The sequence below is a fragment of the Ailuropoda melanoleuca genome, chromosome 3 (genome assembly GCF_002007445.2).
Source record: "Ailuropoda melanoleuca isolate Jingjing chromosome 3, ASM200744v2, whole genome shotgun sequence".
In the NCBI taxonomy this organism is placed as follows: domain Eukaryota; kingdom Metazoa; phylum Chordata; class Mammalia; order Carnivora; family Ursidae; genus Ailuropoda; species Ailuropoda melanoleuca.
The window spans coordinates 86,696,724-86,721,723 of NC_048220.1; the positions used below are offsets into that span (position 1 = coordinate 86,696,724).

The window sequence follows — 25,000 nt, forward strand, 5'->3', positions numbered from 1 at the left end:
GGGCAGCGGGCCCGGGGCGCGGCCCAGAGCCAGGTGGCCGAGCTTGGCCACCACCTGGTTGTTCTCGAGCTCGTTGTTGTCGAAGTTGGCGGCGTCGTGGCTGCTGGGCGGCAGGCAGGCGCTGAAGCGGGCCTGGCTGAGGCGCGCGGGCGTCAGCGTGTCGGCGAACGTGCTCTCTGCGCCGGGGCAGAAGGGGGGCAGTGAGGGTGCGGGTCGCCCGCGGGGAGCCCCGGCCACCCGCAGGCCTCTGTCCCTGCACTTCTCCCCACAGCCCCTCACTTTTTTATAGTTCATGTGTGTACTGATTCAAGAACTACAGGTGCACAGAATCTGAGCAAGCATGCCCCGCTTGCTTCTTTTTGGAATGGGCAGATAAGGCCCCTTCTCCGTTTTTCCTTCCTCCTCCCTCCCTCCTTCCTTCCTTCCTCCCTCCCTTCCCCCGCTCCAAAGGTTTTCTCCAACTTTGGAAGATTTGCAAACCCTTTATTCCTGGCCTCCCCAGCTAGAACATAAGCTCCAAGAAGTGAATCCTTTTGCTCTTTATTTGTGGCCTTACGTGACAGGTGCTATTTTAAGCTCCCTTCGCGTGTTATCTGAGTCCTCACACAACCTGTGAGGTGTGTCTTGTTATTACCAGACATTTAGCAAAGAAGGGAGGTGAGGCACAGAGGGGTTAAGGAATGCGACCAAGGTCGCACAGCAACTGGCAAAGCCGCAAGAACCCAGGCTCTTCAACATGTACTGACTCTGAAAGAACGCAGCACAGAGCCCAGTGCCTGGATGCTGCACATTGAATATGTTAAGCCTTCGTGGTCTCATGTTATAGGACAGAAAACTAAGGAAAGTTTTAAGTCACCGTCATGAAAATATTTCTGAATAATTTTTAGTGGTATGGAAATATGTTCTTGATACTACATATTATAGTTAAAACAAAATAGTGTTTCGTTTAGGTAATACAGGTTTTCATACTTTGGCAGATTACTTGTCGATTGCCTCCCCAACTAGAAGGTGAGTCCTTGCCTCTCTGTTCACCACCACCTTCTCAGGGCTTAGCAGGGTGCTGGGCAAAGAACCTTCACTGGGCAAAGAACCTTCATTCTTTATTGGATGAATAAATGAATGAATGAGGTTTCTAGAAGACACTGCTACTCTTGAGTAACAAATCAGGGAAAGAAAGAAACCGTCATTAAAGTATTGGGAAGTTTTTTTTAGTGATAAAAATATTCTCATTAAAGCAAGAAAAAGTGTTTTTCAAACTTCTCTAACTAGATCCCTCTAGCTAAGATTTGTCATTCTGTAATTTATATCATGGTAAAAAGTGTTTCTTCCTCTTTAGTTTTCCAAACATAAAATTAAGTCATAATTATGAATATGCTTTTTCAAAAAGCATGCCCTAGGCCCTAGTGAGAGTCTGGTATGTTACTCCCTACCCCAGCTGCAGAAATCTACAGGGCAGATTTTGTAAACTGGCCATCCAAGTTCTGACCCTGGCTCACAGACCTGTTTGTTTGGCCAACCGGTGTGTTAGCCAATATTTCTACAATAAATATGTATATTACAAGTCTTATCAGAAACCCCCAATATTTTAAAAAATCTTTTTCAATTAATAGTTAATAATGTGGGAAAACACTGATGATACAACATTAAGTGAACAAAAGAAGATACAAAACTGAATATATTATTTGATTCCAACTGTGTGGGACATGTATGTATAGGATGCATAGGAAAAATACAGGAAGGATATACATAACAACCTGAGGGTGGTTATCTCTGGGTGGAAATTTGCTTCTTTATAGTTTTTAGATTTTCTCACTTTTCTCTAGTGAACATTTATTGGTTTTGTAATCAGAAAAAAAAAGGCACATATAAAAGACTGAAACAAGCTTGGTTTTGGGTTTGTTTGTTTTTTGGAAAAGGCATTTTAGATAAGTGGGTGTTTCTGGTGTAGCATCCACTTCTAGTGGAGCCTCCTGGTGTGATGCACCTTCCCAGCGCTCTCTGTCCCACCCATCCTGCTAGGCCAAGCCTAAAGGCATTGGCCATGGCTCACCCTGGGCCTCTGCCCTTGCCAGCATCTGCTTCTGTCCCCCATCCCAGTGCTCCTCCCTCTTGCCCCAACAGCTCTACATAGGAGTCCATCCTTCAATGCAGCATTCTAATTAAGAGCATGGCCTGTGGAGATGGTTCAGTTCCTGGCTTCAGCCCTTTCTGGCTGTGTGACTTTAGGTAAGTCACTTACTCTCTCAGAGCCTCAGCTTCCTCAGCTTAAAATGGAATAATCCTGGTCTCCCTTCCTCATGTCATTACAGAGATGAAATTAGATGTTTTTATGAATAATGTAGCACAGAACATGGGACAGAGTAAGTGCTCAAAACATGTTAATTATTATCATTATTCCTTCAATATTTTTTGAACAAAATGTATAGAGCATTTGCCATGTGCCAAATGCTGTGCTGGGCACTGGGTGAAGAGAGGTGAACGAGCAGACTCCTGTTTCCATGGAGCTCCCATTCTAGTGGGAGGGACAGACTTTAATGAAGCATCAGACATAAGTACAAAGTGTGATGAGTGTTACTAAGAGCCACTGTCCTGTGTGGCTCTGTAAAATGAGCATGTTTCAGTGGGGGAACTCAGACTCTGAAAGGCAAGGTGAGTTACTCCATGTCACACAACCAGGGAGTGACAGAACTGGAGTTCTCTGAGAGTGTGTGAAAGGGGGACTTGGTCAGAAGTGAGGCCAAAACAGGCCTCTGTGACAGTGAAGATGGAGTGAAGACCTGAAGGCCAAGGGAGTAGAGTGGTGCCTGGGAAGTGGGGTATAACCATTCCGGGCAGAAGGCCTAGGTCGTGTGAACGAACAGCATTTCTGAGGGGAAAGCTTAGTCTGGGAGGCTGGTGTAACAACATATGTGACAGCATTTAACCTGATAACCGGCACACAGCAGCCCCTCAGAAAAGGTTGGGTCTCCTCACTTATCTCTGTGAAAGGAGCTTTGTCCCCATCAGGCATTGTCCCTGAGTGAGACAGGCCCAAGACAACACAGTGCTGGCCTAGGCCTGACACTTCAGAATCCACCTCTCAAAAGAATCTCTGTGGAGAACCAGAAATTCCACAATAGCAGGAGGCCCCCAAGGGAGCTTATCAAGACTTCCTAACTTCTAACCTGTGATTTGCCTCCAAACTCACTCGACCTGATGAAAGTATAAATAGACATTTTTTTGAGACTCTGCCTACCAGATGCAATTCTGTGCATTATCCCTATCAGTCCTCACCACTATCTCATGGAGCTCTGTAAAGTGGGCACTTTTCACAGCAGGAGAGCATCCAGGCTCTGAGAAGTGGAGTGAGTTATTTAAGGTCACACAGCCAGGGGTGACAGAAATGGGATTCCAGGGGCGCCTGGGTAGCACAGCGGTTAAGCGTCTGCCTTTGGCTCAGGGCGTGATCCCGGCGTTATGGGATCGAGCCCCACATCAGGCTCCTCTGCTATGAGCCTGCTTCTTCCTCTCCCACTCCCCCTGCTTGTGTTCCCTCTCTCGCTGGCTGTCTCTATCTCTGTCAAATAAATAAATAAAATCTTTAAAAAAAAATGGGATTCCATCTCAGGCTAAGTGACTCTAAAACCAGATCCCCTGACCACTAGCAATACTACCTCCAAAGTTCACCTGTCTTTGTTCCACTCTCAGAGCACATGGACTCAGCCTCAGGCCAAGTGGCTCTTGGATTTGCAGTCCCCATGAGTCTAATACCCCTGAGAGAATGAGTCTGACAGTTCTGCCCCTGCCTCAAACATCTACTGAATAGCAGTCCCAGGCCAGGCATAGGGAGACTGGGGTGGCTAGGATTGGCTCCACAACCTCCCACTCTCCCTGGGCCATGTCCAGAGCCTGGCTCTGGATCTGGAAGAAAGCTGGATTCTTTCCCTTCTTTTCTTTCCCTAGCTCTCTCAGGTCAAATATGTCTGGGACTGGAAGTAGAGGAGAATATATGTCTCAAGAGAAACCATCTTTGTGTGAAGATGTAGGAAGCCTAGAAGAATTAGAGACAGAAAGGACCATCCATCAGTCACTTCTTCGTCTCCAAAGGTGATTCAGGACATGCACTAGAGGCAGAAGGGGTAGGACATGCTGATGGAGTGGATGTAAGGCAAGGAAAAGAGGAATCAGGAATGATTCCTGAGATTTTGGACCAGTCAGCCAAATGGGTGGTGCCCTTCAAAGACAGTGGGGTTGGCTGCCTGAATGTGTTCAGTGTAGAATGCCTTTTGGATGGCAGGAGGGGATGTGAGTAGGTAGAGGGACGTCTGGACTTCAAGGGAGGCATCAGGGCTGGGAATATGGACTTGGGAGCCAACATCCTAAAGATGGGATTCGAGGCCTGGTGACAGGCTTGGATCATCATCTGGAGAAAGGGTAGATGGAGAAATGGTCTTGCTTTATGATGGCTGGTTAAACTCCACAGATGTTTTGTACACTTTTCTACATGCATATTGTGTTACATGATAGAGAAGAAAGCTGACAATGGAACCCTGGGGTTCTCAGCATATGGAGACAGGCAGGAAAGGAGCCAGAAAAGAAGCCAAGGAGGAGCAGCCAGAGAGGCAGGAGGAAAACCAGAAGTTTGTGAATCCAGGAGGCATGAGCAGGTCAGAGAGGCAGGGAGAGACCACCTGTGCCAAAGTGAGAGGCCAGGTAAGAGGATGAGGCTGGGCTCTAGATCTGGCAGCATGGGGCTGAAGGGAGAGCTTGTAGGCTGAGTCTGGTGAGACAGTGAGGACAGCTTGGGAGCGGCCAGATTTCGGTGCATGAGGCAGGAACTGGATACAATCACTGTGAGGCGGTGCATGTGCACCGGCTGCCCACGTGTCACTGCTGCAGCTGGAACAACGTTCTTCAACGTACCTGGTGGTGAACTTAACCCAGGAGAGGATGAAATTGAAGGACTAAAATGCCGGCAGAGATACTGGTCATCAAGATCAAGTCCTGCCAGACTGGGTCAGTGCTAATTGCATTGGTAACTGGTAAAGACCAAAGTTTGAACCTCCTCAGTATCCATTTTTTCCTGTACGTTACAGAGCCTAAGGAACATAAGTTGTTTTTGGTTCACCTTCAAGAGGAAGCCTTGTTTACAGTCCCTAAAAATTACAAGCTGGTAGCTATACCATTGTTTGAATTGTATGACAGTGCACCAGGCCATGGGCCCATCGTATCTTGTCTCCTTCAACTTCTGAACAGGTTCAGTTTTATAAACAGCTGAATTCTGTGCTGTGGAGAAATGAGCACAAAGCCATACACAGAGTAGAATAAACATGGTAGAAAAGTCTTTGGGGGTTTATCTCTTTCCCACTCCCTAAACTGATACCCACTTTCTACTGTTTGAATAGTGGAGTTAATGTGGAGAACCACTCTATATGTGGCCATGTATACATTCATACATACATACATATATGTAAATGGTATAAACAAATATATATAATTTACTACTGTTTCTACTCTTACTTTGTACATTAAAGAAAGCGGACTTCTTTCTTTTTGCATTTTCTTTTAAATTTCACATTAAACTTTTTAAATTAAAAAAAAACATTACTGGGATGAGCTAAAGAGGATTGGGATGAGCTGAAGAGGGAGGTGGAGAGGGTGGCAAAGATATTTTTGAGAAAATTTTGCTCTGAAGAAGGGCAGGGAAATGAAAAAGTAGCTGGTGGATGAGATTGCCAAGGGCATTAAAAGAAAAAAAGATTTATTTATTTGAGAAAGAGCATGAGCCAGAGGGATGGAGGGAGAGAGAATCTCAAGCAGACCCCACGCTTAGCGCAGAGTCCAACGCAGGACTCAGTCACATGGCCCCAAGATCATGATCTGAGCCAAGATCAAAAGTTGGAAGCTTGACAAAATGAGCCACACAAGCGCCCCTAGGGCAATTTTTTTTTTTAAAATGGAAACCAGACCTTTTTTGTGTGCTCATGGGAATGATTTTGTGGAGAGGGAGAAAGTGAGGCTGGAGAAAGGGACACATGATAGGAGCAATGTCTCCAAAGAGGCAGGAGGGTACAGGAGCAGATCTCCTTCAGCCATGGGCACAGGAGGGCTCACAGCAGGGCAGGGGTATTGGGGCTTAAGAAGGAAAGATGTGGATGTCAGGTCTGTGGGCCACTGAGCCCATGCTTTTCCAACCGAAGAAGACTGGACCAGGGGAGACAGATGTCCCCTGGACACTGTCTGGTCCTGGATGTGACCTCAGTTTCCTTCTGCAATGTGAGGACCTTCACCCCTATCTCCTAGGTCCGTGGGAGAGGTTAATGGTAGATCTGTGGAATAACAATGTTCTTGGCATTGTGCCTGGCACAGAGTAGGCTTTCGGGAGCCTGGGAAACGACAGTCCTTCAGGCCACCCTGCTGGGCAAATGCCTTACTATCAGGGCAGGGAGTTGGGTGCTGGCCTGGACCGTTTGGAGAGAATACACTAACTGCAAAAACCAGTTACCCTGTGCTGCTCCCCACTGAGGCTCTGGCGGAAGCCACCTGCAGCCATTCCTCCCTGTGTGATATGGGGTGCTCACAGGTCCCGGGCTGAGGTACCCCCCCCCCCGGGGNTCCTGGGCCCAACACCCTCTTCTATCATGACCACTTATCAGCTGGGTGACTTTGGGCAAGTCCCTGCCTCTTTCTAGGCTTCAGTTTCCTCACTTAAAGCATGGGGTGGTGCAGTTGACCTCTAGGCCCTGCGTCTGGATCCATTAAGCTCAAGTCTTTGTAAAACACTTTGTTCGTAATGTTAGTAAATAACAAACACCGAGTCTAGCACTCCCAGCTGATAGATAACCTTGGCCAAATTACCCGTCCGTGCAGGGTCTGCAGATGGGGATGATGCTCTTTCCTGCCTCAAGTGTTCAAGTGAGGACTGGAAAACATCACGCAGGTAAAGTTCCTGGCATAGTGCCTGGCGCATAGTAGGTAACTAAATTAACGAAGGGGCTCAAGGCTTTCAGAAAGGGTAAATGACTCCCCTACAAGGCCTATGTAGAGCTGTTTCTGGTTGTATGGCATCCAATCCCCCTTCTTCAGGTCCCAACACCCAGCTTTTCTTCTCAGAGAACTGCCCCACACCCACTCCCAATTCCACTGATTACCTTGAGGAGGAGGCCTTAACTTGGCCAGTCACTCTATCCCATCCTCCTGGCAATGGAGAGCAATGAGGCTAAACCTTGAACTTTAGCTAGACCTTGTAGGAAAGCAGCTGTCCTGCTAGATTTGTTAATCTGGTAGGACGAGGGACATGGAGATGGAGCTGCTAGTGGCCTCCCCCTGCCTCCAAAAGGGAGCCCAGCTGAAGATCATGCTAATAAAGATGGCAGCAGGGCAAGAAATAAAGGCAGGCCGATATTTCAGGTGCTGTTCACTGAACTCCTGCATCAAGCCAACCGTACAGGCAGCTGTTCCCTTGAATTTTCAGTCACATGAGACATTTTTTTCCCCTTGCTTAAGCAAGACTGAACTGGTTTTTGCCACTTAAAACCAAAGATTTCTGACAACATAGCCTGCAATGCCATGGCCTTGGACTGGGGTTGCTTATTTGGTCTGACTTCCTTCCACCACTGGGCAGAGAAAGGACAAAGGGGCTATATGACAGTGACCACTACTGAGTTGTCTATAAGAGGGAAAGAGGGGCCTCAGGACATGGGGCCTGAACTCCAGAGCTCCAGGAAAGAGCTTCTCAGAGGAGCCAAGGAGAGGAGGGGCAAACCTGGCCATACCTGCCTCTCCTGGGTCCAGGAACTACTAAATTCAACAAAATCATATGCCTGGGCTCAGCCCTTTCTCTTTGGCCCAAAGGTGCACCTAGAAAAATCACAGGTTCTCAAGATGGACCACTCCGGGATCCAGCAAGGCCATCGTGGTCTGTGCCCCAGAGGATGGCAAACTCCAGCAGCCGCAGCACAGCCTTGTGGGAGAGCGAGCACTGCAATGTGGTTTGCTTGGGGGCTTGGGGGGAACTGGTGGTGCCCCAGTCCATCAGCACAGACGCTGCTGGGGAATAAGAAACCAGACAGATCTACAGCAGCACAGACCGATCTAAAAATGGGGCAAGTGAAAAAAGAATGGGGTAAGATTCTTTGCATAGTCCCATCTTTCTATGCATGTAAAACTCTGCATATTTAAAAAAATATACTAAACACCAGGGTGGTGCCTATCTGGGCAGGGGAAGGGGTGTGGTGAATGCAAATTTAGAGTGGGTCTGGGAATGAAGCAGAAAAGTCAAACAGGAGGGGCTTTTGTCGTCCTGGGATGACCCCATGTCTTGAACTGACATGTCTGAAGAACTCAGCTCAGCACCTAGCAGGGAGGAGAGACAGGCACCAGTGCAAAGGGGACTGTTGTGGTCACAAGCCTGGCTACACTCTGGGATCACCTGAAGAGCCTCAAGAGATCTAGATGCCTGGGGGGCCACTCCCTGAAGCTCTGATTGAATTGGTCTGGGTGCAGCCACAGCTGAGAACCATGAACTAATGACAGATGCCATCTGGGTTCTAATCCTGCCTCTGCCACTCACAAGCTTGGTGGTTTTAGGCAAGTCACTTCCCTTCTCTGAGTCCTGAATTCTTTATCTAAAGGGGCTAAAACCCCCTGTCTTAAGGATAGAATGAGCAGGTCACAAGAGAAGGCACACCAGACACAGCGGTCTGCCGCTGGACCCACTTGAAGGAGGAGGCTGGGCTAGGAACATAATTCCATCAAGTGAAAGAAATACGTGAGGCCTATGAACCTTCTTTCAGAGACTTTAGCTCAAGTTCCAGGGCAAATAAAGGGTCCCCCTGTCCCACAAGATGGGGGATGTTTCCCAGATGAGGGGTGCCAGATAAAATCCAAGATGCCCAGTAACATTCGAATTTCAGAAAAACAACAAATGTCCCCAATAAGTATGTCCCCAATATTGTATGGGACGTACTTGTACTAAAAAATTCTTATTTTTCTGAAATTCACATGTAACGAGGTGTCCTGTATTTTTATTTGTTCAATTTGACAAGCTTACTCAGGTGACATGTGAGCTTGTTGGTTTTTAATCTTTATCTAGTGGCGTCTGAGAGAGGTGAAGGAGGGGTGAGGGGTCTCTATTCTGGAGTTTTCTATTCTGGAGATTCACACCTGACAATCTCTAAAGGAACTATGTCACCTCCTTTTTCCTTGTGAGGAAAAGGAGATCAGAGGGCTCTGGATTGCACAAGCACTGACTGCCTTGCATTCATCCACTGGGTACCTTAGACACCACCATTAGAAAGCCCAGTTCTAAGAACTGGGAGAGGGAGATCCCATTTAGGGTGGGATTTCTGTGGTTCTCATGTTGCCTCACCCCTGTTGCTAGCAACAGTAGGGTATCTATTGGCTGAACTCAACCCATAAAAAATCATAAAAGCTTAGCTTTCTTATTTTTATTATACTTTTTTTTTCCTCCTGACCATGAGTTGTTAGTAACTTTGGTGGTAGTGGTGACAGTGGTGGGGATCACCCATAATCCCTTTACCCAGATGTACCCAATGGCAATTTACTCTTCCCCTGGGAAGGAAACATTAAGCTTTGATCACCTGCCAGAAACTTCCCCATCATCTCATATAACCTTCAGGAAGAAAAATAGCTTTATTGCCCTTTCTCGTTGTAAAAGCGCTATAAGCCCATCACACATTTTTTTTAATAGCTCACAGAGGTATAAAGAAGTGAAATTCACTTAGAATCCTATCACTCAGAAATGGAATTCCTTTGAATCTCACTTGTAAACCTGGTCCTGAAGCACAGGGGCTTCCTGTCAACCAGCACATCTCCAGCACTACCTGAAGATAAGGAAACAGGGTCACGTCTACCAGTTGCACCAGTGTTCCAGGGGGCTCTCTCCCTTTCCTCCAGGGGTCTTGGGGTGTTGAAGAGGGCTCAATAAAAGTTTGCTAAGTGAACAAATGAACGGGGGAAGAGTCCATGACTCCTTACAGGTTTATTCAGATTCATTAAGTCACCAAAGGCTGCTTTCAGTTTGTATTTTCAAAAAACCCTGAAGATTATGGGGTGGATATGATTTCTTGGCGGTTACCCCAACACATGGGCTATATGAGGGAGTGGGTGAATGAGGTGTGATTGTTTCCCTGCTCTGAATAGAGAGTTCCAAAAAAGAGCGACAGGAGATCTAGGAGGCTTTAGAAACCTACATCTCCTGGAGGTGAAATGCAAAACCATCTATGAAAAAGAGTGTGGGGGAACATGGTTAAAATGCCCAAGTAAGGCCCCAGCTTGCAGGGTGGATAGCTTATTCATGATCTGGTCTGCCTAAGCCTGGAATTCAGACATATGCTTAGCCCCACATGCAAATGGGCAGAGATTCTGATTTCTTAGCTGTTATTGAGTACCTTCTATGTGCCAGGCACTGTGCTGTGTCTCTTTCATATACCCTCTCAGGTCACTTAACAATGCCAGGAGGTATTATTACCATGAACCCATTTTACAGATGAAGAAACTGAGGCATATAGGGGTTTAGTCACCTGGCTAACCCCACAGAGCTGCCACATCGAGAGCCAGGTATAGAACAGAAGTCTGTGTGACTCCCAACCTTCTGGTCTTAACCACTTAGAAGTTCTGCCTTCCTTCTTCTGGGGAAGGAGAACACAGCCAGGAGGCATGCATTTTCCCTCCTTGCCCAATGGTGGTGTGGGTGGTAGTGGCAAGAGAGGAGCCTGGGCCAGAGTTTTCCTTCAAGGTGCAAGGCAGAAAAACCAGAAACAGCCCAGACATTCAGATACACCAACGACGGTACGTCTATATCGTGGACTACTACTCGGCAGTTAAAAAGGAACAAACCACTTATTCACATGCCACAACATGGAGGAATCTCAAAAAGAACACGCCGCACTAAAGCCGCCAGACGGAAATGCATACATACTGTATGATTCCATTTACGTGAAGTTCAAGAATAGATGCAATGAACCTCTGGTGAAAAATCAGAACACGGGCTGCCTCCAAGAAAGAGGGGAACTTTCTTCGGTTATGGCAGGTGTATAAATCCATCCAAACTCAAAACACAGAAACTTTAGATCTGTGTATTTACTGCAGGTAAATGACAGGCCTGTGTCCAGATCCCCGAGAAACCTGTTCTCCCTTTCCTTCCTCGGAAATCAAGGCTGGGCTGGCTTACATGTGTCCTGTGAGTTCAAGAGCTAAGGTCACAAATACACAGCAGGTCAGTGGTTGCCAGGAGCTGGAGGTAGGGGAGCATGGGGAGTGACAGCTTAATGGGTATGGGTTTCCCTTTGGGGTGATGAAAATGTTTTGGAACTAGAGGTGACCGTTGCCGCCTGAAGGGCACTGAACCGTACATTTTAAATGGTTACTTTGACGTTATGTGAATTTTCAATCATTTTAAAAAGTAATAAAAGGAAAAAAGGTCTCAAGACAAGGGGCTTCTGCCCACATGGATTCTCACCACCAGGATTTTAGCATTAGTGACTGCCGCCTCTGTTAGAGCCAAGGTGGCCAGGCTTGTCTGCCTGCCTCCGCAGCGGACCTTGAGCCCCTTAACAGTGGCCACTGTAGATACTCGAGGACTGGAGCATCAATTTGATTGCGGAGTAAAGATGTGTGAGTGACTGAATACACGAATGAGTGAACAAACACATGCATTAATGAGTGAATGAGCGAGCAAATGAATAAGAGAGTGAAGGAATTAGCGAAGGAATGGACAGAAGGCCGACAGAGCAAGTACCTGATGTACGAATGAACCTGGGCCAGGGCCTGGACTCTGGACCCAACCCTTGTGGGTTCCAGTCCTGGCTTTGCAACACAAGTTATTTAACCTCTCTGTGCCTCAGTTTTCTCATCTGTAAAATGAGTTTGGCCAGTTTTGATTAAAAAAAAAAAAAGTTAGGGGCGCCTGGGTGGCACAGCGGTTAAGCGTCTGCCTTCGGCTCAGGGCGTGATCCCGGCGTTATGGGATCGAGCCCCACGTCAGGCTCCTCTGCTATGAGCCTGCTTCTTCCTCTCCCACTCCCCTGCTTGTGTTCCCTCTCTCGCTGGCTGTCTCTATCTCTGTCGAATAAATAAACAAAATCTTAAAAAAAAAAAAAAGTTAAAATGTGTAAACTGCTTAGAACAAGGCTGGGCAAAGTGAGTCCTTTGTGTTTGCGAGTATTAAAGAACCACACAACCACGCGCACAGAGAACCCGTGCCTGGCCCGACCTACCGAGGAGCTGCACCTCATCGGTGATGCCATAGACGTCGATGAGCGCCCAGAGCGGGCCGCCCACGGCCACGCCGCAGTGGAAGAGCACGGGCTCGCCGTCGTTGACGCTGTAGAACACGCGGCCGTGGCGGTCTGCCCAGTAGGCCAGCACGGTGTCGCGCAGCGCCAGGTTCTCGGGCAGCGCCTTGGCCCAGTAGCCAGGCCGCGTGACAAGGTCGGGGCAGGCGTACTTGGGGATGTCCTGGGCGCTCATGAGCGACGGGTCGTGCGCCGTGAAGCCGAAGCGGAGCGCGCCGCTCCAGCCCGGGCGCACGGCCACCAGGCGCAGCCGCACCTGCTCGTACAGCCGGATGGGCCGCTGCGTGAACGTGACGCCGTTGCAGAAGCTGTTGCGTCGAGTGGCCCGGCGCGAGTGGCCGTCCAGCCGCACGTTCTTGCCTTTGGCCTGTGCGTGGAAGCGCGGCGCTTCGCCCAGGAGTGGGCGCCGCTCGGGGCCGGGGCCGCAGCACGGCCGGGTGGCCAGGAGGCGAGCCGGTGGGCTCGGGTCTGCGGGGAGACAGGCAGGAGGGTGAGGGCGCCTCAGAACTCCGCGAATACATGAGTCTTTTAACAGTCCTTCCCATTTTAAATTCCATCTTAATTAGACCCGTAATCAACTTTGAGAAGGTTCCAGCTCCTGCCAGCCTGCCTAAGGCTATCATGACAAAAGTCACTATATTCTGTGACTTCCCCTCCCGTTTACCTATAGAAAATGAAAGCATTCTTTATAAGCAAGGTGGGCATTTCTAGAACATGCACCTTTGAGGATTCATTTCTAAGGGAATTTCGCCCCAAAGGGCCTGGAGAATCTTGGGAGGGTCTCTTTGCAAAGGAGCTGGCTGCTGGCCACAAACTCAGGTGGCTGAGTATTGAGGTAGGGGCTTCATCATTGCCACCTGTCCTCCTCCATCCCAGGGGCAGGTCCTGGCTCTGGCAGCCTGGGAGATGGCAGGGTGGGTAATTACTGCACGAGTCTCTGCTGCTCACTCACAACAGCAGCTGAGCACAATTTTCGTGGCAAGTGCTTATAAATCGCAGGCAACCCCCCGGCCCACAGTGCTTTGTAGTCAGGGCAGAAGAATAACCATGCCAGGGACTGAGAAGCCACCGCAGGGGCCACTCCTCCCACACCCGGCCATGGGGTTCACTGTGCTCTGGGCACGTTGCTGGGCTTCCATTAATACTGAGACTAAGGGGAGCGAGGACAGGGGAAAATGAAGAGAGATGTGATGATGAGGCAGGCAAGCCATGGCTCCCCCCCCAAACCCGTGGGGGAGGATCCCCCAGTAAGGAGGTGGAAAGCCATGCTGGGAAGCTGGAGGCCCCTCTCCAAACAGAAGCCAGTGGTCCGCAGAAGACAAAATACAAGGACTGAAGCTAAGGTCCTGCCTAAGGAAAAAAAAAAAAAAACTTAAGGGACTTTAATCATTCATTCATTTAACAAATGTTTAGTGAGGACTTAGCGTGCGCCAGGCACCATGCTAGGCACTGGAAATACAGTAGTCACCAAGAGGGGTAAGGCTTCCACTCTGATGGAGTGGACATTCTGGGGCGGGGGGCAAAGTCAGACAAGTGAAACATGCTCTACCTGGTGGGACGCATGACAGAGAAAAATGCAGTCAGGAAGTGGGGGAGGGAGAAGTATTAGGATTTTCACAGAGGGCTTCTTTAAGCGGTGACTTTTGAGCAGAGGTGAAGGGAGTGAGCCATGAGGGTAGCTGGGGGAAGAACATTCCAGGCAGGGGTAGCGACAAGTGCAAAACCCTGAGGTGGGAATGAATGGCTGAGAAACAGCAAGGAAGCCAGCTGGGATGGTGTGAGCAGGTGTGGGAGTTGGAAGCAAATGCGAGCAGGGCTGGAGCGGTGAGCGGGGGTGGGTGGGGAGGAGATGCCATGGTTGCTGCTTTCGTTTTCTTGAGCCCATTTACCCTGAGTGAGGGGGACATTATTGGAGGTTTCGAGCAGAGAAATGGTGAGACTGCTCAGGCTGCTGTGTGGAGCGGGGACTGCTGGCAGGAGGGTGGGGGAGGAAGCTGAGGGCTGGGACAAGGCCACTGGATTATTCCAGGCACAGATGATAGCTGAGATTGGGAGGCGAGGAGGTACCTGTGAAGGTGGTGAGAAGGGGTCAGATTCTGGATGTGTTTTGAAGGTAGTAGAGATTTGGAGATTTGAGGTTTTAATGAGAGAAGAGACATTCTGTATACTTGCTTTGGGTGGTTAAAATATAGTCCATAAATAAGACAAATAATGGATACTTGACAGGGCAGCAGAGAAGTGGTGAGGAGGGATAGGGAGATACTAGGGTTGGATCCGGGAGGGCAGGGGCTTTTCTGTGTCATCTTCGATCCCCCCACGCTCAGCAAAGGCCAGAAACTCACCAGGCACCTGGTAAATGCCAGCTGCTGCCTCTGTTATGTCAGAGCTAGAGCAGACCTCAGAAATCATCTCTGATCAGCCCCTTTCACAGGAGGAGAAATGGGCCCAAAGAGGGAGAGGGGCCTGCCAAGTTCAAGGTCAGTAGGAGTCTGGGCAGGCCACCTCTGAGGCAGGAGGCAGAATGGCAGAGGTTAGTTCCACCCAAGGAGGATAGGAGAGCATTCTTTTGCTTATAAGCCAGGTTGAGCTAGGTTTCTGACGTTTGCAACCCAAACTGCCTTGATTGATAGGAAACTTGTACGGGGCAGGAGGGAGAGGGAGCCACAAACGGCTTTCAGCAGAGCAGGCCAGCACTGTCTGCTAGGGAGGGGCCCCCCCAGGCAGCGAGGAGGGTGAACCCAGAGCCAGACTGCAGGCCATCTCCAGAACCACAAGGATAAGAGCAAGGGCCCACTGGAGAGCTATTTTGCAGGACACAAATCAAACAAGTCGGGGAAATACAACCCAGGTGTAAACCATCAGGGGAGGCCGCCCAGGGACCACGGAGCCCACGTTCTCCATGCACGCTGTAGCCTTGTGCAAGCCACCCAGCTTCTCTGGGCCACAGCTTCCTCCAGGGTCCACAGGCTGAAGTCTCCCCAAGGTCCCCACAGCTGGCAAACTCTCCAGTTAAATATGACCACAGATCAAAAGCCCTTCTGAGCACCAAAGCCCACAAGCCACGGTTCTGTGATTTTTTTCCTCTCCCCTGACATCACTGCTGTGTTTCCCATCCTTCTCTCTCAATTGGAGAATGTCTTTACCAAACCACTTGGGAATCCTAAGTAGATGTTCTTTCAGAGTGACCTGGTGGTTGAAATGAACGCTGGCTGGGGAGTCACACTGTTTCGTTCCTACAAGGGGAAGTTCCCTGTAAAACCAGCTATATGTTAGGACAAAATACAGCCAAGTGACCTGCGAAGTTTACATACTTGTTGAATCTTGATTATATGATCCAACTTGCTTCAGGGAGTGAGGGATAAACACTCTTTCTACCGCCTCAGAGGCCAGTGCCCTGACGTGAGGTAAAAAGAACAGCGTGAAAGTGTCTAAGAGGGTGTGTTATTAAATTATACAAATTGAAAATGCTTACGATGAAAGAACAATGGTAAGCAGTCTCCAAATTGTACACCACCATCTGCTTTTAGCTCAGTGAAAGCGGCTTCCACAAGAAAGAGAAATATGAGTGTGGGCCCAAGGGCCCTGCAGAGCACCCTAGTTCGGAGATGTCAACAGAAAACCTCAAGTTTAAACAACACAGCCACGTTGTAGAAAGCTCGGCATGGAGGAGAAAAATCCCTCCTTTCTCCCTGCCTTCACACCCTGACTCACGTGGCATTTTGCGTGGTCTCTGCCCGGCCCTTATCCACGTGGGAGCCACTGGCTGTGCCCTGCCTATGTGCTATGCCTCCTGCCAGATGTCTTCTGGGACACGGGGGTGTAGCTACTTCCAAAATCTTCACCTGCAGGATTTTCTAGGCAAGAATAAAAGCTCCAGGCAGCAGAGACACTTCCCCTCGGCTGCGAGAAGCAGTGTTGAGATGTAAGCCCAGAGATGGCTGATCCCGAACTAGCATTCTCTCCTCCGGTCCCAGCTTGCTTCCATAAGCAGTGCGGAAGTACTGAGTACTAAGTAGTCCTGAACCCCTTTTCCAACTTCATGGCAGTCAGAACCCACATCCAGTTTTGCTTCCTGCCTTTTCGTTTTCTAACTCAACATTACATAAAAAGCATTCTCCCCACATGGCTTCTGAACACTCACAGTGCTTAGGTTTCATGATTGCAGAATATTCCATCGAGGGCCAGAATGTCCCCGACTGTTCCCCTTCTGGGGATCACTTCAGCTGTTCCCCCAAATGGCCGAGTCCGTGGGCACAGAGGTTCCTAGCTGCTGGCACCAGTGCCAGATTCCAACAGGCGCGCTGTCACTGGTGAAAAATTCTGCCAGGAAGAGGCCCCAGGCCCCCTTCCTTCCACGGAGGGCTGAGCACGCTCTGGTCTTGTGAGGGTGCCGCCTACGGCCAGTGAGCCCCCTCCTCTTCTGGCCAGTAATCCGACCCAGGGACTTTAAGGACAAGGCAGGGCGGAGGGGGTCTTGTGAGGTGGGAGCCCAGGAGACCTCTGCAGTTGCCCATCCCATGTGTAGGAGGGAGCAGGAGACATTCCTGGCCCAACCTCACAGTTGACCAAAGGCTGCTCCAGCCCCGCCAAGACCAGAGGGGAGGGTCTTTCCAGTGTTTCGTCAAGGAAGCAATGCCTGGACTCTAAACGTAGGGACAGAGATGGGGGGGGGTGCACTGAGTGGCTGTGGATAGTTAGGACAGGACTCTATTCTAAGTAAATGTTGCCACTGGCCAGCCTTGGACAACCCTTCAGTAAGACAGGTGGACATAAGAGCAGCTCGGGTGGTGGCTATGTGGTTTTCCCACATCAGTGCTTTGGAACGCCCCTCACGGGCTCTGGGTTCAAGCCTGTGCTTTGCTGCTCATTTCCACAGGGGCCTGGGGCAGTCATGTCAACTCCCAGCACTGCAGTTTTTCATCTGGAATGGTATGTGACCTTAGGCCCCTGTCTCGGGCAGCTGAGAAGCTGGGAGAACATAGAGACATCAGGGCAGAAATCCTGGCACACAGTAGATGGTCACTAAACGTTCATTTCCTTCCTTGTGGGAACACCAGATCCAACTCCTGGGTGAGCCCTTCGCCTCCATCTCTCTCAGAGTTTCATTTCCTCAATCTTCAGTGTGAGAGGCAGTTAAAAAGAACACAGGCTGGGAGTCAGATAGATCTGTTTAAATTCTGTTTTGTCATTTCAGAGCTGTGTGATATGAAGGTCCATGCTTAAGTTCTCCGGGTCTCCCCACCGGGACCTACAAAACTGGTGGGTGTTCTCACCACCCCTCAAGACTGCTGTGAGGAGTTTTGAATTTGTGAGGTAAACCCATCCGACACGACGCATGGCATGTAGCAGGTGCTCACTAAACACGAGGTCTCCCATTAGCCACCTTCCTTCCTTCCTCTGACAAGAAAAGGTTTCTGACATCCTTTGACATCAGAGATATCTACTTGTAGGTCTGGGGAAATACATCTGGACATGTTTCTCCATGGAGGGCTGGTGACCTTGGCCAGGAAAGGCCTCTTGAAAACACTGGGGTCGCCCTCCCTTAGTGTCTGAGGACAGAAGCCCATTTTTAAGCCATCCCAGCAGTGCCCCATATGTGCCTCACTCATTGCCCCAGCCCAGCCTCTCCATTGATCTAAAAAGAGCCTGAGCAAATGGCATTTACGGCCAAGAGGATGGCAGGAAGTAACACTCCAGCTTCGCCGGCCGCCGAGATGACAGCTTCCAGCGTGCTGGCATTCGGCAGATGGCATTCTGGCTGAAATTTTCAGCACATTCCGCTCCACAGGGAAAGGGAATCGCCAGCCGGGAGAACGGCCTATTCTGTACCCTCCTTTCACACAGCCTTTTACTGAGCCCCTGTTACGGTCCAGTGCGTGCCTCTGTTTATTCGATTTAGTCTTTGGAACCACCCTGCAGGGTAGGTTTTACCACCTTTGGTTTTCCAGAGGGGGAAACCAAGGCCGCAAAGCTGGGCAGTGGCAGCAGAGGGCCAGGCCTGGGCCCTTCCTCCCATACCCCACCTCTTCTCCAAGGCAGCTCCCTGTAACCCCTGGGAGCAGGGGTCGTGGCCCTTGTTAAGGGTGATGAAAGCTGTATAGGCGTCTCTCCCCCGAAAAATACCCACACTTTGTGCATACAATTTGGCATACAATTTCAGGGGCTTCCTGGACTCACGTGACCTCTAACCTCAGTACACTTCCGGTGAGAAGTTGCTGGTTCAAGTGACATTTGCCCGGGTCCACAATTCAAATCAATGCTGTTGGCAGTAGGAAGCAACATGGAGTGTGTGTGTGTGTGTGTGTGTGTGTGTGTGTGTGTGAGAGAGAGAGAGAGAGAGAGAGAGCATGTCCTTTAGAGAGGAAAACGCAAGGCTGGTATTGGCAAGGCTTCCCTCCACACAAAGCAGGACAAGGATATCGGTCTTCTCTGGCAACAGGAAGTACCTTTGCCATTGGTGGGTTTGAAAGTGGGCTAGAAAAAAAATAACCAACCTCCCCTCCCCTCTGCCAAATGGGGCAGTGACAGGCACCCAGGAGACAGACGCCAGCGTAATGGGACTTTGTTCTCTGTTTCAGAGGCCTCGTAGGCCAGCACCCAAGATGGAAAGGGGCCAGCCCACATTGGAAACTGCCACCCAGCTCCTCCCCTCCCCTTTTCTTTGCAAACAAAACCCGGTCACCCCAGTGCAGTCGAGAAGGCCCCACACTCCTGTCAACAGCTATGAGGAGGCTGGGGAGGGAGGCCGGAGGTCACGCGACACTGCTTGTTGGGAGCAAAGCCCACTCCTTCCACGCCTAAGTGGCAGCCCTCTTTGCTCAAGTGGGCTCAGATGCGCCAAGTTCCCAGGGGGTGAGGTCATCCCAACGCCCCCTTGAAGTGTGCTCAGCGGAGTCAAGATTTCCTAGCCCATTCTGACCCTCCGCTGGGCCCCTTCGCTGAGGTCTGTTCCTGATAAACTGCCCAGGAAACTCCAAGCCCCAGGAAATTCCCAGGTGCCAACTGCCATGGTTAGGGCCCGCTGCCCTAGTGGGGCAGGGTGGGGGGAAATGTGCCCTCGTTCTTTCTCAAGTACCTCACTTCCTCCTTCATCTGACATTTAGGGAGCATGCACTCCATGTCAGGGCCTGCACTGGCTGGTGACAAGCCACACACAGTCCCCGCCCTGTAAGCTGAGACCGGAAGGGGGATGGACACCAACACCAGCACTGCGCAGGGTGGGTGGTGGGGAGGGCCGGGGCCATGGGGACACTTCTCAGAGCAGCCGCTCTACAGGACTGAGGCAGAAGTAGCTGAAGGATGACAGGGAGGGAGAAGCGTGTTTAATGCAGAGGGAATAGTACAGACAAAGGCCTGGAGGTGAGAATGAGTGGAATGCACTTAAGGAACTAGAAGGAGTGTAGGGCAGAAGGGAGAGGGGAAGCTGGAGCCGGAGTCCGGGGCTGCATGATGAAGGGTCTTAAAGGCCATGCAGAGGGGGTTAAGTTCCTCAAGAAGGCTCTGGGGACACGGAAGTGTTTGGAGCAGGGAGGAGCCCCTGAGGATCCGCCTCTCCAAAGAATGAGAGTCAAGCCCAGTTTCTTCCCATAGAAACTGTCCCTCTCTCTTTTCTCAGCCTATCAAAATGACCCAGCATAGTGGCAGGAAGAAAACCAGTTCAGGTTTTGAATGTGGCTTCCAACTGCTGGTCAGTCCTGCCCCTCGGCACCTGCTTGTCCTCCAGGCAGCCCCTAGCAGCTGCCTGGTGATAAGCTGGCCGAGTCTGCCAGCTTTCTCCTTCTCTTCGCCTTCAGGGCAGCCTCTCCCCTGGCCTGGGTGGGGCCCAGCAGCCTGACTGCTCACTAACCTGCAGGGCTCCATCCTGACTTTTTGGAACAGTTGATCCACTGGTCCTGCTTCTCGGGGTCAAAGCAACGCTGGAGGAGGGAGCTCTCCTTGAACTACACTGTTCTGGCTCCTGGAGCCGAGGCAATGTTCTTCGCAAGCCCCACTGCTGGGCAACGTTTGCTGGCTGCGAGGGGCAGGGAGCCTGCCTCTGTGGCACACCACATGCGCGCCATGTGCCTGCCATGCGGCCCATTCGCCTCTCACCACCTGCCGCCAGGTGGCTTCCAGATGACGAAACCGAGGCCCCTCTCTGCACACCCCTACAGAGGCCACCCAACTTGTGAGGGCAGCGTCTGCTTTCAAATCTGGTCCTGCACCTCTCCTGTTTTATGCCTCAGTGCCCCCCCGGGGTCTCTTGCTCGCCTCCTGACCTGCCAGAAAAAACCTAGACTATGTCCAAGTAGCTTAAGCCAGCTTCTGGGGCAGAGGTGGAGGGACGCCCTGGCTCAGTCTCGGGGAGAGGTGGAGGGGGTGGGTGTCATCAATCAGCTTGTTTTGCGCTGCTCAAAGCCACCGTTTGGCAGAACTTGAGATGAACAATAAGCAGCATCTAAAAAAGGAAAGCGGGTGACGGATTACAATGGGGCAGGGATGGAGGCCCCGGGGCCTCATGTCCCAAAGGCCTGGTAAAGGAATGGGGAGTGGGGCTCGGTCCGAGAGACCAAGCCTCCAGGGGGCGATGCAGAGACTACAACTGGCCCTCCGCTGACCCACCGCCAGTGAGGCAGGGAGGCTCTTGAGAGGTTGGGGGAGCGGCCAGAGGCCACACAGCCAGGAAGTGGTGGAGTTACACTGGAACCCAGACCAGCCTGGTTCACAAGGCTAGGGTGAAGAGGCTCTGGCCGCTTCAGGCGAAGTGTGGAAGTCATCCCTGCACGGAAGGATCAGAGCATGGTGACCGGCACACAGTAGGTCCTCAACTGTTTCCTTCCCTGCCATGGTTGGCTCTGAGGCCTGCAAAGAAGTGACTCTCAAGGGTGCCTCTCCCACTCTGCTTCCTTCTCTGAAGACCCAGCTTTCTTGTTTCCCTTCAGCTCCTCCATCACGCTGCCCATCCTCCAAATGAGTGATGTTTGAGGATGCTGCGGGAAGCCTGCACGGTTCCGGTAAACCGCTGGGTCAGGACTGGACTCCGATGTGAATCCAAAATCCATGCTCTTGACCGTTCTTCAGAATGGCTTCTCTAGCCAACCAGCGGGTATTTTAGTGATCTCCCCCAGGGACCTGAGAGGAACAGGAGTATCGGTCCTCCCCACCCCCCACCCCAGGCTATCCATTTCAGCAACACGGATTCCTCGTCTTCAAGGGGACTTACGGAGTCCTCGTCTTGTGTTGGGCTCAGATTTCTCATGGAGTTCCCTATTTATACCTCACTGCCTCCCTGTAAAGGAGGTCCCATCGTTATCCCCATTTTAAAGATGAGGAAGTGGAGGCTCAGAGAGGGACATGACTTGCCCGGGGGGACCCAGTTTAGGTACAGTAGAACTATTTGAACTCAAGACTGCCTCCCAAACCAGCGCTCTTTCCACGACCAAGGACCTCATCTGTAATTGCTATGTGAACTGGTACAACGCTCTGGTCCCCAGTGTCTCCATCTGCCAAATAGGATCTAGGTTCCGAGCACTCTGGTCCTAGGAACAGAGCCCCTGGGGGACTTGTCTGCAGGGATGAGGGTCTGGGCCATCCTCAGAGTCAGGGAAATTCCGCTGCCCCATCTCCTGACCTTCAATTTCCCTGAACCTTGAGGGAAGGGGAAGCTCTTCTGTGGAGTGGAAAGTTACCAAGCAGACCCGGCTTGCGAGACACAGGGTATGCGTGTGCCCACCCATCTCTTAAATCCATCATCTGTAGGGGAAAAAGAAAAGAAAACACGTGCCAAGGGATAGAATTGTAGTATAAACAATGTGTCATGTTGAGGATATAAACAGAACACACTTGTGAATAGCTGTGCCAATACTGCCCCAGACACCCCCACCCCACCCATTTCCCCAAATGGCTTACTCATAAAACACTTTCTCCCTGCTGCCTGGAGGTGAGGCAAGAGGCCAGGGAGTCTCAGTAATAAGAATGAAGAGAGAAAAAGGGGCAAGTGTGAGCTGGGACTGATGTCCAAGGGCGACTGTCCTGGACCCCGGTGAGGGCAGGTGCTTGCATCTTTCTGTGCCTCAGTGCCTGAGCTGTCAAATGGGCCGAAGACCTTTGGTTGGAACCTGCAAACTGGCAGGAGGATGTTATAATGTTACAATGAAAGATTTTCAAGGGGCCTGTGGGTGTTCAGCAGATGAACGCCGGAGAGCACCCCCCGTAAGACCCCAGGGTCAAAAGGCACCTTAATGAACAATTCATCCCGGATCCATCTGACGCTCACTCAGTTGCTGCTTCGATGTCCATGTCAAGCCCCAGCTGGGCTAAACACCAGTGCCACTTCAGCAAAGGGCACTTCCTCCTCATTGCCCTCGTTCCACCTGCAGACTGCTTCCATCGTTAGAAAGTTCTTCCTTTGACTGAGCTGCAATCTGCCTCCACTTGACGTCCCTGCACTGGTCATGTCTGTGTTTGGTCCACGGTGCCCTTCCCCATCAGGTCTGCTCTCTGACCTCAGGGATCTGCAGAGAGCTCTCAGGCCATATTACTAGGGATTCTCCGCTCCCCTGGGGGATGACCTGGCCCTCACTTTGCTGTCTAGAAAACCCCCAGGACATCAGCTATCCCCTGTCCTGCTTTGAAAGGAAGTTGCAGGGCTACACATCAGACTTCAGGGAACATCAGCTGGGGTCCCCTCAGTGAGCCCACAGACCACCTGGAGACCGTCCCCACCCTGCCCCGCCTTAGGGCAGGACGTGAGTCAAACACCTAAGGAGTATGTGAGCCACCAAAACCGAATCTTCCAGGATGCTTGCAGATTTCTGCTTAACACCACGAAGGCTTCCAGTGCACGTGTGAGACAGTTTCCACCTGACCTCCCACCCTGACTTGGCAATCATCCTTGCCAGACCAACATCCTCACCTTCTAGCAGCAATCATGTTGGACTACCCGAGCTGTGTGCCCTTGGGCAAGTTACTTTCCCTTACTTTCCCTCTCTGTGCCTCTCTCTGTTCTCTCAACAGTCATAAGGGAGTAAAAACAGTAGCTGTATCTCCTGAGGCTTGTCCTGAGGGTCAAGTGTAGGGACCAACTCAGAATAGTGTCTGGCACAGACCGGCGGCGTGATACAAGTTAGTGGTGGCGTGATACAAGTTGGTGGCCGTTCTGTGTCTGTCTCCCTCTGGAGCACAGGGCTCAGCGCGGAGCAGGGACTTGCTTCCCCAGTGAATACGTAATCGTAACAGGCACCCCGGGTGAGCACTTACTATCTGTCAGACGCTCTGCATGCCTGCGAAGTAACATCATTATCCTCTTTCTGCAGAAGAGAGAATGGGAGCATTGAGAGGTCAAGTTGCTTGTCGGGCTCCTAAGGGGCAGGACCAAGACCCAGGCAGGAAGGGCCGCAGCCTGTGCTGTTAGCAGCCCTGCCGAGAATGACGGCACAGCAGGGAGACAGGATGCATGGGTGGGTGCTGCCTGGCGCTCTGGGCAGGCAAGGCCTGTGAGCAGGTGGGCGCAGGGTAGAGGGTGTGGGTGCACCATGACACCTGCAAATGGCAGGTAGCGGGGGCCAACCGCAGGCCAGTGTTTACCGGGCAGCAACATCAGGAGCCTGAGCCCTAGAGAGGCAGCAGGAAGGGGTACAGAGTTCAAGTTCGCCCTTCTCCAGGGCAGGATTCCCGGAGGCCACCTCTGCCTTTTGGGTTATAGAGTCTACAGGCCTGGGGTGAGGTCCGGAGGGGTCCAGGGGCCGCTTCGTTCTGGCTGCTGTGGATGGAAGTACCTCATCTTCCCAGGACAGAGAAGGTGGGAAGATGCAAGTGCAGGCAGGACATGCTGAGAGGGGTGGGGCTCAGGAGGGGGACAAGGGGCAGCAGCCCCCATGCCCCTTGGCGATGGAGGAGAAGGAGCTTTGGAGCTGGGCGGGCCGGGGGTCAGATTCCACTCTGCCACTTCCTGGCTGCCTGGCTCAGGGCACGTCTCCTTTCCCCTCGGAGCTCAGTTTCCTTATCTGCGGAATGGGAGACTACTTCTGGAAGGCTGATCCTGACAGTTAAAGAGGACAAGCTAGATACAGGGCCTGGTATGCGGCGAGCATGCGAAAGCTCTGAGCGCTCTGCCCTCTGCGGCAGCCCAGGTGAGCGCTCACTACCGACAGGCCCGCACCCAGGCCTCCTTCCTTCTCCCTCCCTGCTTGAAGCGCACACCTGGCTTCTGGGCTTCTATTTTAAGCCCTCATAGAGCACCGAGAAGTACAGAAAGCCCTTTGGTCCAAAAGAGGGCAGAGCTGACTCTTCTTGTCCGTAGGGAAGATTAAACAGTTCTTAGGCAGAGCCCAGTGAAAATGCTAGGCCCCTGCTGGCAACTTCCGCATATCATCCCGGCAGGGAGCGCGGCGGCTAAGAAATCTAAGCCTCCTGACTGTGGGCTGGCCTGCAAGAAACCATCCCCTCCTCTGCCATGGCTTCTGCCCACCACTCTAACCCCATGGACCACCCCCGCTTGCACTGGGAGCCCCAGAATGCCACAGCTCCCCACATATGCCCTGCTCTCCCTCCGCTCAGGCCTCTGCACATGTAGCCCTTCTGTCTTGAACAGCTTTTCTCATTTCCTTCTCTTGACTAATTTATCTGCTTTCTGGTCTCACAAGACAGCACCTCCTCCAGGAAGCCTTCCTGCATCCTGCTCTGGGCTCTCATGGCTACCAGCACCCTCCTGCCCCACTTCCGGT

The 25,000-nt window shown here is 51.3% G+C and overlaps 1 protein-coding gene and 1 pseudogene across 1 annotated transcript in view; one reads left to right on the top strand and one right to left on the bottom strand.

The window, feature by feature from the left end:
- NEURL1B (neuralized E3 ubiquitin protein ligase 1B) overlaps positions 1-25,000 on the bottom strand; it is a 38,106-nt gene that overhangs the window by 7,919 nt on the left and 5,187 nt on the right. Inside the window, exons 2-3 of the mRNA XM_034655657.1 lie at positions 12,219-12,764; positions 5-176 (exon numbers count right to left, since the gene is read on the bottom strand). Of these exons, the coding sequence (XP_034511548.1) occupies positions 5-176; positions 12,219-12,764 (718 nt within the window). The remainder of the gene's footprint in view (positions 1-4; positions 177-12,218; positions 12,765-25,000) is intronic.
- On the top strand, positions 2,168-5,461 carry LOC109489254 (annotated as a pseudogene).